At 58.2% G+C, this 11,811-nt stretch overlaps 1 protein-coding gene across 1 annotated transcript in view; it reads right to left on the bottom strand.

Annotated features, from left to right (window-relative positions):
- Positions 1 to 4,011: 4,011 nt before the first annotated feature.
- The window catches only part of NAT10 (N-acetyltransferase 10), a 43,176-nt gene continuing 35,376 nt past the window's right edge, over positions 4,012 to 11,811 (bottom strand). The window contains exons 22-29 of the mRNA XM_036258679.1: positions 10,499 to 10,595; positions 10,308 to 10,418; positions 9,285 to 9,457; positions 8,388 to 8,507; positions 8,032 to 8,130; positions 7,282 to 7,355; positions 5,948 to 6,031; positions 4,012 to 4,535 (exon numbers count right to left, since the gene is read on the bottom strand). Of these exons, the coding sequence (XP_036114572.1) occupies positions 4,424 to 4,535; positions 5,948 to 6,031; positions 7,282 to 7,355; positions 8,032 to 8,130; positions 8,388 to 8,507; positions 9,285 to 9,457; positions 10,308 to 10,418; positions 10,499 to 10,595 (870 nt within the window). The 3' untranslated portion in view covers positions 4,012 to 4,423. The remainder of the gene's footprint in view (positions 4,536 to 5,947; positions 6,032 to 7,281; positions 7,356 to 8,031; positions 8,131 to 8,387; positions 8,508 to 9,284; positions 9,458 to 10,307; positions 10,419 to 10,498; positions 10,596 to 11,811) is intronic.

Raw genomic sequence — 11,811 nt, 5'->3', positions numbered from 1 at the left:
ATACTCGTTAACAATGACCTTGGCCTTGTTGCTTCTGGCCGAGTTGCTCAGAGGTCAGAGCTGGCTCCCTGGGGGCTCCTGTCCCAAAGAAAGGAAGGGACCCCCCCTCCCCCACCAAAAGGTATGCTGTGGCCACTCCCTGCGCCTCACCCAGGACCTGAGCCCTGGTCCGACCCTCGCCAAGCCCGTGGCAGGGAGCAAGAGCTTCGCTTGCTGGGCCTGTGCCTGCCTCTTCTGTCCCACGAGGTAGCTGATCGTATGACGTAATAGTTCCCATTTGTTAAGCACTGTGACCATTAGGCTGGACAGAAAAGGTGTCTGCATGGAGGGACCAGGGCCTGATGCAGGAATAAGACACCTGTCACGGGTTTAGGGGATTTTCTGATCTTCCCTGAGCCCAGACCCCTCGTCCCAGCCCTAAGGTGGGAGCTGTTGTTGGGAATAACCTTAACAGTTGTTTGCAAACTCGTGCATAGTCCAAACCTGTGTGGCCCAGTGAGTGGGGCAGGGCTGTCTCCATCCAGCTCTGGCCTGATGACGAGGCACCTGTCCCTTGGTGGCTGCTGCCTCCGGAACCTGCGGTGCCACCTGGTAATGGAGGGAGGACAGCGAGCCAGTGACTCAGGCCCAAGGGTTTTCCAGACCAGTTATAGTTTGTTCCAGGTGCAGAGTCCAGGGGTTCCCGCCTGTAGACGAGAGGAAAAGAAATTGCTAAGGTCACTGGGAATACTGACCTAGTGGCTGTGGGAACTGGGGGAAACGAAGACCTCATGGGGTCTGGACAAGAGAAGGCCTGTAGCCCAGCTTTGCTGGGTGGGGCCCAGGTGGGGCAGCTAGAGGCCCAGCCTGGGGCCCTGGCCATGGTGGGGGGGGGGGGGGCCTGAATGGACACATGGCGCCCTCTGGGGGACAGAGGGAGGAGGTGCACCCAGTAGCACCACTGTCCTAGCAGAGGCCCTGTGAGGGGAGTTTGAGGGGTTGCCCCTCCCCAGCTGCAGGAGCTACCCTCGGGGGTCTGTGTCCACCCTCCCCACAAGTCCCCCCACCTCTACAGGAGGCCTGTCAACTCCCCAGCCTAAATGGCAAGATCCAGTTGCAAGCTGGCTCTGGACTGAGCTCAGCCATTCCCTTTCCTCTTCTGGAGGGAAGGGCAGGTTAAAGGGAGGGTGAGAGACGGCGGGACCCTTCGAGTCTGCTCGGAGCAGGAACACAGTCTTGCAAAAGCACTTAAAATAATAACTAGGCCCTGGCCGGTTTGGCTCAGCAGTTAGAGCGTCGGCCTGCGGTCCAGAGAGACCCGGGTTTGGTTCCCGCTGAGGGCGCGTACCTCGGTTGCAGTTTGTCCCCGGCCCTGGTCGGTTGTGCGGGTGGCGGCCACTCGATGTGTCCCTTTCACATCGATGATTCTCTCTCTCTCTCTGTTCCTCTCTCTCCCTCCCACTCTACCTGAACAAAAAATGGAAAAATGTCCTGGGGTGAGGATAAAAAAAAATAATAATAACTAGAAAGAACTGACATTCTTCCAAGGGGCTAGGAAACTACAACGGAAATAGGGGTGCTCATCTTACCTCATCCTGGCCGCCAGGCCTCCTCGGGGTCACTGCTCCGGAGCATGGGGACCAGGCACCCTCCGGCTGCCCGCGTCAAGCCATCAGCAGCAAGAGGCAGACTTGGGGAAGGAGAGGAAACCTCTCTAGCAGGAGTCCCTGGGCAACGGGGCCTGGAAGCCACTGGAGGGACTTCCTTCTACTCCCGCTGTCCCGGGGCAACGGTGAGCCTGTGCTTATGCTGCTGGGCCAGGGCCTCCTCTCCCGAGGGAACCCCCACAGTCCAGCCGGGGCCCCAAGGCTAACACTGAGACTGCCCCCCTCCCGGGGGCCTGGCCCCCACTTCCCTGCTCCCAGCGCCTCCTTTCCTCCCTGCTGCCTGATGCCTGCTGGTGCCAGGACCCTGTCAGCTCCCCCTAGAGCCACCTCAACCCCTGCAAAGCCTCCCCCCCCCCCCCCCCCCCCAGAGAACACACATTTTAACTAACCATTGTGCACAGAATGAGCACACCCCTTCCCCCTTGCTCGGCTGAAGTCTGAACCACACTCAGGCCTGAGGGGATGCCAGCCCCACCCCCTCCCCAGGCCCGAGGGCTGGTGTAATGGCCTCAGATAATGAGTCTACATTTTTCCAAGTGACAGTCACTTATTTCCTCCCCTCCCCCAGCCTCAGCCCCCTTTGTGCCGGCTGCTGGTCACTCGGAGCCCTCTGGGACCTGGGCACGAGCAGTGGGGAGCGAAGCAGGCCAGCGTCAGCCCCCGGCCAGAGCAGACCACGGAGGACTCGCCTTTGTTCGGTCCTCAGCCCCTTCCCGTCCGGTGACAGCATTCACAGCCGGCCTACCGAATTCATTTCGCAGGAGATCCTGGTCAGGCGAGCTTTACAGATGTCCCTGTCTGGGGCAGATGGCGAGGCCCGGGGCAGGCGTGCGTTCTCAGGTCCGGAGAACCCAAGATCAGCCCCGTGCAGGGCAGAGGCCTGCTCAGGAGCATTCGCTTTACGAATCCAAAAACCAGGATGTGCGGTGGGCACGATATTCACCCGCTCTGTGTGCAAAGGGGAGCCTCTCCGAGGCCGGAGGATGCACAGCCGGGCAGGTGACTGCGAGGCGCGTGCCCCCTGGGGCCCAGAGGGCCTCCTCTCCTGGCTCAGGCTGTGGGTTCGGACAGGTGGGGACAGGTGGTCCTCACTCGCAGGTCAGCACGGCGGTCACCGCAGCCCCGTCAGCGCTGCGCACAGAACTCAGCCTTGCTGGGGGGGCTTGCTGACGCCGGGCAGTTCCCAGCCCCCCCGGCCCTGAGCCAGCGCTGGGACCTGCACTTTACAGATGTGGGCCTGGCGGCAGGGAGAGGGAGGTGTGTGCCAAGGTCACAGTGAGGGGCAGGGCACCCTGGGGCCAAGCAGAGGACGCCGGTGGGATGTGGACGTGGCTGGAGTTTCAGGTACCACCCAGCTCTGCCCACTTGGGATTCTGACTCGCTTTTGGCCTCTCCTCGGATGACCTCTGAAAAGCAGGCTCAGACACTGAGGAACAGAAATCCCGTTCCTTTCCTTTCTCGGGACTCCCTGCAGACAGGGGTCCTCAGGCAGGGAGTGCAGCGCCAGGAGACGGGCACGGGGACAGTGGGTGCGCGGTCAACCCGGGAACTGGCTGCCGGCTAAGGAGAGCACCTGTTCCGACTCGCAGACCAGCCCTCGCAGAGTCCAGGGGAAACGAGTCGGGAACCAAGGCCACGTGGGCTGTCCAGGTCCAGGACCAGAGCAGGAGGCCAGCAGCGGGGAGCTGTCGCCCGCGCTGTGGCGGGAGGGGGCAGGCTGGAGGAAAGTGGCCAGCTGACCCCACCTGAGCTCTCCGGGCCTGCGACATGGAGAAGAAACACCCAGAGGACCTCCCGGGGCGAGGGTCCAACAACACACATGGGCCTGGGACGGAAGGCAGACACCGTCACACGAACATACCCAAGTATGTGTGAAGCCACGACTTCATCTGTCCCCAGCGGAGGGGAGGGACCAAACCACCTGAGAGGGGAAGGGAGGAAGAGGCCCAGCGAGCGCCAGCCAGTGCCGGCCACTCCCACGCTCCCGGCTGTCAGCGCAGCCGCCCTGCCCACCTCGGCTCGACTCCAGCGCCTCCCACGCCCACCCGGCAGCCACCAGAAGAAACAGGGCAAGATGCAGCTTCCGCCTGTGTGGAGTCAAGGAGCACCCACAGGCGCTGGTCTTTCTAGGATGTTTTTTATTAAAAATAGAGCCTCTCTCTCTCTCTCTCCCCCTTGCTAGTGGAGGGGTAGTTCCCAAAACTCTTTTCCCAAATGGATGAAATCAGTTTTGGGGGACTCGAGTGTCCTATCCTTCCTAAGTGAGAAGGTCGCGCTTCTCTGGGACGCTGGGCCGGCTGCTGGAGCCGGGAGTGGAGCGGTGCACAGCCGTGCAAACCCCACGGCTGCTCCAGGCCTCGGGCGTTCGGACAAGTCCGTGACGAGAGGCCCCACAGCCCACCAGCAGCCTCCTGGGCATCACCAGACAGCAGTGTCCTCAACACCTAAGAAGGGCCCGATCAGCGTGGCTTCCACGCGTGCGGGACAGAATGGACTAGCTGGGCCCAACACAAGCCGTGGGGAAAGGAAGGCCAGGCCTGAGGGAGGAGGCAGACCTGGCGGGGCCAGCGGTGTCCAGCCGGCGAGGCCAAGCAGACCCATTCAGAGTGACGGCTCTGAGCCAAGCTGGGTGCCTACGCGGACTCCCAGGCCAGCGTCCAGTCCGATGGGCTCACGTCGCTTTTAACAGTGCGGGTGCAGGCCACCGCCCATCAAGAGACAGCTCGGAGCCCGGCGTCTCCTCCCGAGTCGGCTGCTGGCGGCCAGGCTTCTCCTCACTATTTCTTCCGCTTCAGTTTCATTTCCTTTTTGTGCTTCGTATCTCTATTTTTCTTGAACTTTTTGTTCTGCTTGGGTTCTTGTTTGGCTTCTAGTTTCCTTTTCTTGTCACTGGAGGGGAAAGAAACAGCAGCAGAAAGAGAACGGGTAAGAGGCGCGCAGATCTGGCATCTCAGACGGCTGCGCTGACAAGGGCCTCCGGCGTCGGACACAGCGCGAGGACGCCCAGCCAGACACACATGTTCTCTGCCGCCCGCTGCGCTGGGGGCTGGGCACCGCACAGAACCCAGTTCCTGCCCGGACTGAGCTCTGGGTCTATGGAGGAACTAATCACCTTTTTAAAATTGATTTTTACAGAGAGGAAAGGGGGAGGGGACATGGATTAGCTGCCTCCCGTACACGCCCTGACCAGGAATCGAACCCACAACCTCTGGTGTATGGGATACTCCAAGCAACGGAACCCCCAGCAGCCAGGGCACAAATCCACATCGTAACATCGGAAGTCTGAGTTCTCTTCCGAGTCCCGTTCGCCCCCCTCTCCCAAGGCCCCAGGTCAAGTCGAAGGCATCCCCACCTCTCAGGGCGTATTCTCCCGGTGACCCAGCAGAAAGCATGAAAACCCAGCAAACCCTACCCACTCCCTGACGTGCTGTTGCTATCTGACTTTCCCGAACGAGAAGAAAGCCCGAGGGGCACTGACTCAGGTCACACATTCCGGGCGGCCTGTGGATTCCTCGTGGACAGACTGGCACAGGAGTCCCTCCGCTTACGGCCACCTCCCTTCCCCTTACAGGTTCAGGATTCTCTGCAGGGGCATTTTGCCCTGGGTACAAACACTTCCCTGTGAGGTATTTGTTCCGTCCAGGGGCCATCAACATCACCTGAATGAAATGACCACTCAGAAAGAAAGAAAGAAAAGCAAGGCCTCGAAGTATAGACAGTGACAGAACCACTGCCATGACCCCAGCAGCACCACTGCCACACGCACGCAGAGCCCTCGAGCACCGGAGCGACGCGAGGCTCAGCACCGGAGATGCGAACACACAGCCACGGCCCTTGAGCTCCCTCGGCAGCTGCACAACACGCAGGAGCCCTCGGCCCGAGCTGTGAGCGCCGCCGTGGGCCTGGCCCGACCCTGGCTCTGCCCCTGACTAGCTGTGCTTCTGGGAAGTCACCTAACCCTTCCAGCCTTGGCCACTCCGCCTCTGAAGCAGTGACAGCGATGACGGCCCCTGTGCTGTTCCGAGGGTGGGCGGGACACCGCCTCCAAGCCCACAGGAAGTGCTCAGTCCCTGGCAGCTCTGGGACCGTCCCCTCAAGCCCATCTCCCTGCTGTCTGGGGACTACGAGGGATGCTGAGGTCCAGGCCTCACAGATGGCCCCACCTACAGAAGCAGCCGCCCTCGAAGGAGAGAATCATGACTGTTCTCTCCAAGCCTGTTCCCACCTCCTGATTCCTAACGAAAGTCACCAGAGAAGCACAGAGGCCAGGACGCCTCCCCTGTCCAGCGTGAGGCCCTCACCTTTTCAGGCTGACGATCGAAGCATTCTGCCCGGCTTTGTTTAAAACCTCAGTCCACTCCTCATCATCCCCACGGATTATGTATCTAAAAAACAGAGGAATATATCAAAGCCTGCTTGAAAGAAAAAGGGAATGCTTAGAAGAAAATAAGACTGACAACCTCCTCATGAGACATGCCCTGCCACAGAGGCCGGCCGAGCTGCCTGGCGTCCGAGCAGCAGGGAGCGGGCGCGCGGCAGGACAGGAACTCCGTGGGGCAAGGAGGGTCAGCGGCTGCCAGCAGGGGTCCGTGACAGGGCAGTCCTGCACAGGAGGCAGCTGCCCAACTTCTCCACCTGACTGTCACCCCTGCCACCCTCTTGCTAACTCCTACCCCACACATGTGCCACCCCCTGGAATTGTGCCCCACCCCACCCCACGCTGCCCACCTCTTGGGATCTCGAAGTCCTGACAAATCATGGTTTTGATACTGCAGAGCCTGAAATCCCGCCAAAGGGACCTCCTGGCCACCTCCCCATCACCCGTGTCCAGTAACTGCCATCAGTCATGACCCAGCAGCGGCAGGACTACAGGTCAGGGCCACCGAGGCACTAATTTTGGAGTTGCTGTTCACATCCACCAGGGGGCTGGCAGGGCCCTGCTGCAGCTCAGAGGGCCCAGGACTCCCGGGCACAGAGGGCTCCAGAGCAAGGGGCTTTGGTGGGTTATCTGTTAGCAGTGAATCCTTTCTTCACACAAATTCACATGCAAAAGCCAAATGTTGAAAAGTGGCCATTAAAAGTGGATGCTTGTGCCCTGGCCAGTTTGGCTCAGCAGTAAGAGCGTTGGCCTGCAGACCAGTGTCCCGGGTTCAGTTCCCACTAAGGGCACGTACCTCAGTTGCAGTTCATCCCTGGCCCCGGTTGGGGTCCTGTGGGTGGCGACCAGTCAATGTGTCTCTCTCACTCTGATGTTTCTTCCCCTCTCGCCCCCCCCCCCCCCCCCCACTCTATCTGAAGATAAACGCAAAAAATAAGTCCTCAGGTGAGGATAAAAAAAAAGTGGCTGCTTGTCTCCCTTCCCTGGTGGACCTGTGGCATGATGGAACCCCAGGGGTTTTGGGGACACAATCTGCAAGTCAACATGGCAGAGCTGATCTGGGGAAACTAAGTTCTCCAAAATCATGCCAACAGTGAATTGGGAGGTTTTCCCCTATCAGTGCTTCTGAAAGTGACTCATGGAGCACAGCTCCCAGGGCGCCCGGGAGCCAGGACGAGGAAGACGAGGCAGACAGGTCCACGGGGGCTAGGAGCCAAAGCTGGCCTCTGCTTCCCACGAGCAACAGACGGGCCTTACTGAGAAAGGTCCATGTTCTTCAGCTTCCCCACTTCTCTCTTGTGTTTCTCCTGGAACTCCTTTGCTGCTTCATCCTGCGGCAAGGCCCAGAGACAGTGGGTCAGAGTCAAGCAGGGGACAAGTCGCAGAAAAAGGTGAGGGGATAGAATACCTACTTCTCAGTTTACCCCCTCCACGGCTGGAGGCAGCTCTTACTACAGTGTATGTGACTATAAAATGTGCATTTTGAAAAGTCTAAAAGGACCAACAAGCCCTGGCTGGTTTGGATCAGTGGTTAGAGCATCGCACCATGAACCAGAGAGTCACGGGTTCAATTCCAGTCAAGGGCACGTATCTCAGTTGCAGTTTGTCCCCAGCCCTAGTCAGGGTGGTGTGGGAGGCAACCAGTCGATGAGTCTCTCTCACATCGATGTTTCTCTCTCTGCCCCCTACCCCTTCTCCCACTCTATCTGAGATAAACAGAAAAATATCCTCGGGTGAGAATTAAAAATAAAGGACCAACAAGTTCACAACAGCAGCTGGACTGTTTGCACACGCACGCACACACACACGCACGCACACACACACTCTTCAGCGGATGGCAGCACAGGACCAGGTGTGCTCGGGCACAACCTGGGCAGGGACATGCGGGGAGTGCAGGTCGCTCACACCTACAGAATGTCACCACCACCGAGCGCGGTCGTGAAGCAGACTCTCGCTCAAGGGGACTGGGCACGCGCTCAGCGCTCACAACCTTCAGCGGCCGCATACCAGGTCATCACTCAGGGTCTTCACGGTGGGCTCCAGGACCACATCCTTCACTGCCACCATCTGCTCCTCGATGGCCTTTTCCTGCACTTCGTTAAATAGCTACAAAGACAACGGCCAAGAAACAGAAGATGAAGCAGCAGCAGGACCCAGAAAATTAACTCTACCTAGCTCAGGAGTGCATGTGTTCGTGGTAAGAGTGAAAACAGACTGCACAAGCATCGCGTTCCTAGCAGGGACCTCCGGGGTACAACCTGCAGCAAACATGGCCGAATGTTAGTCTATTCATCCTGGGGCAGGAAGTGGTTGTTACATTTGAAACAGACCAAAACCCTGCCCTCGGCCTCGGCCAAGGTTACCTTCACGACTTTGCGGATGATCCGGTTGAAAAGTCCCATCAGCTGGCCCGCGGGCAGCTCAATTTCCTTCTCCAGCTGGTCCACGGACTTATGCTGCAGGCCAACTCCCAAGAGAAGAGCCTGGAGGACGGAGAGTCTTCTGGAGCGGCCGAGGGGCAGGCCCTCGCCCATTAAAACGGCACTGAGAACAGGGCCCCTCTCCTGACCAAAGCTGCCCAGTATGGAAGGTCGACTGCCACTGTGCATTTTGAATCTTCTCTTTCATTCTGTTACTGAAACTGCAAAGAAATACTCCCTCTTCCTAAAACCCCCAAACGCACTTATCCTGCCTGACAAACAACTGCTTCACAGCTACATTAAAAAGTTTGGGCCCTGGTCAGTTTGGCTCAGCTGTTAGAGCATCAGCCTGTGGACTGAAGGGTTGCAGGTTCGATTCCCAGTCAGGGGCACGTACCTGGGCTACAGGTTCGATTCCCAACCCTGACTGGGAGACAACCAATTGATCTCTCTCTCTCTCTCTCTCTCTCTCCCCCCCCTCCCCCCTTCCACTCTACCTAAATAATCAATAGAAAAAAAATGTCCTCCAGTGAGGATTAATGAAAACCAGACACAGTCCAGGGTGCTCCTAGACCTCAGCTAGGGTGGAGCAGGAAGGAATGCGACGTGGCAGGACAGCATGGGCTCAAACCCCAGCTCGTCCTTACCAACTGGCTGGGCACATGACCACTTCAGAGCCCAGTGACCCCACCTGGACCACAGGAGGTCGCCCACTACCCACCCACCCATCAGAACCGCGAGGAAGTAAACGCACAAAATAACATCAAAACCGACACCTAGCACATAAACTGCTCCACCAACCCAGCTTCTTTTCCAGCACACAGACAGCAGGCAACCTACCGACTGGGCAGCGGACAGGGCCAGGTCCCCCAGCTGGTTCAAGAAATACATCCGGGAGATGGCCGGGATCAAGTCCATGATGAGGTGATAGTCGACCATGTTCCGTGAATACATCTCCAGCCTCTTCAGGTCATAGGGGAGAAACAGTGCTTCCAGCTCCCCCCGGTGTAGGGCTGTGCATGCGACAGAGCCAGATGGGTCAGGGCAGCCCCAGGGTCACCCAGGCTGCTGCTCCCCCCTGGGCCTCCAGCCAGAGCAGAGCGGAAGGGACTGTCTGGAAAGCGCCTGCCCACTGACGGAAGGACCGGCCCAGGCAGCACTGGCCTTCTCCGACAGAGGGGAGCCGCTCTGGGCCAGGCAGGGAGGGGGACAGTGGCATGTGCTCCACGCCGACACATCAGACCAAGGAAAGGCTCCCTGCCCCGGAGTGGGAGGGACTCAACGCCCCTGCCCGTCACTCCGCCTCAGGACCCGCTGCACAGTGTGCATGCTGTCCAGCTCAAGGACGGGTTGTTCAAAATATAATCGGCAAACAGTATACACACATACTTAGCAAAAGAACAGAACAGCCCACAGCTGTTACTACAATGATCCTTACACATTTTTTTTTGTATTTTAAACAGTCAAACAGAATCTATACTGCGCAGCGAACTCTACGTGTCGGCCACAGAAGGCGGGCGGCACAGTCCTAGGACAACTTCCCAAATGAGGAAACTGAGCCTCAGAACTGAGCTAGTTACTCTGGTTCAGGGGCTTTAAATCGGGATCCATAATTCACTGACCGAAGAACCTCATCTGACATCTCTGAAGTCAAATCACATGCCCAAGGTCTTGTTATGTAGAAACTACTACGCAGGCAGACGCCCCTAAGGAGGGGCAGGGCATGCCGAGCGGAGGCAGCCAGTAGGATGTAGGCTAGAACCGGCCCCTCAGTTCCTAGTCCCTCCCTCTTCCTGGACCACCGCGTCCACCTCCTGCTTCCACCCAACCAGCCACACCAGCCCTCGCCGTCCACCAGCTCACCCGGCGGTGCCGGCTTCCCGATGTTCCTGTTCTGGATGATGTTCAGAGCCAGGGGAGGAGAGAAGGTGCTGAACTGGTAGGACAACAGAGCTAGGAACCGCCTGCGGAAGTCTGTGGGGCACGACCCACAGAGTCAGAGGTCTGGAAGCCCCCACCCGTCACCCCGCTGTCCTCCTTCCACGCAGATTCACCTTTCCAAAAGGCCGCGAGCCAGGCTCCCTGGTCAGCCTCGTTCTCATCAGTCAGCATCTTCAGCATGATGCACGAGTGCTCCCCGGTCAGGTCATTCTGGAAAATACAAAGTCCTCACTGGTACCGAGAACCCCCTTTCGTGAACGATCTGTTGCTGTTCGCGGCAGGAATGCAGAGTGGAGGCGTGGTGCTCCACGGGCCTTGCCCTCCCAGCCGGGGAAGTGCCCTCACCGTCCCACCCCCACAGCGTCCCTTCCCACACCAGGGCTTGCATGGAGCCCTGCAGCCTCTCGCAGGCGCCGCGGCGATGGAGCAGAGCTGCTCCGATCTTCAGAGCACTGCTTCTGCTTCGGGCCATGGAACAGGGCCACTTGCTCCGTCACGGAGATTATGAACTGAGTTATGGCAGCTTAAACTCCACGTGAGCCAATCAACGTGTTTTGGAGCCTTATAGCAAAAACTTGTGTGTGAAACCCCGAGCTTCCGCGCTGGCAGCCAGTGTGCAAGAGCAGGCTTCTTTAGGCGCCAAAACAGCGACCACAGGCTTTTAGGTCTTTGCTACATAACAGCAACAGAGACCCATGCCATAGAAACATCTGATGGACTTCAACATTCATGTACCAAAACACCAACACCCAGTCAGAAGGGAGGGCATCAGCCAAGAGGAAGGAGTGTTGGAGGCTTGATTTTGGAGACCATGCTGAGGCTGCACTGAGCTCCATGGTCTGCATTCAGCTCCATGGTCTGCATTCTCCTTACAGTCAACTGCCAATTTATATCCCAGCCCCGAGCTCTCCAGTGGGCACTACCTGGGAAAATGGCTTTGCGCTCTCCAAAATCAAGCCTCCAACACTCCTTCCTCTTGGCTGATGCCCTCCTCTGAGAAAACAGACACAATCAGAAAAGAACTTTGGCCCGGCTGGTGTGGCTCAGTGATTGAGCATCGACCCATGTGCCAAGAAGTCGCCAGTTCAATTCCCGGTCAGGGCACATGCCCAGGTTGAGGGCCCGATCCCCCAATGAGGGGGCAATCGATGTTCTCTCTCATTGATGTCTCTCTCTCTCCCTCTCCCTTCCTCTCTCTAAAAAGCAATAAAAAAAATTTTTTTAAAAAAAGAACAGAACTCTGTCCTTCCAACACCAAGTCAAGCAGCTGGCCAACACCTTCCGTACCCACACCGTTTGCCTTCCCCCTTGTGAAGGACGAGGTGGCTGCCTCTCCTCCTGCACTCCGGTCCTCCCCCCTCACCTCCTCAAGACCTGCATTCCTGCAGCCAGGCCCCTCCCCTGTGCAATCATCTGCATGATTTCT

Source organism: Molossus molossus, unplaced genomic scaffold, assembly GCF_014108415.1.
Source record: "Molossus molossus isolate mMolMol1 unplaced genomic scaffold, mMolMol1.p scaffold_m16_p_13, whole genome shotgun sequence".
Taxonomy (NCBI): Eukaryota; Metazoa; Chordata; class Mammalia; order Chiroptera; family Molossidae; genus Molossus; species Molossus molossus.
This window is presented reverse-complemented; position numbering and strand designations above follow the sequence as displayed.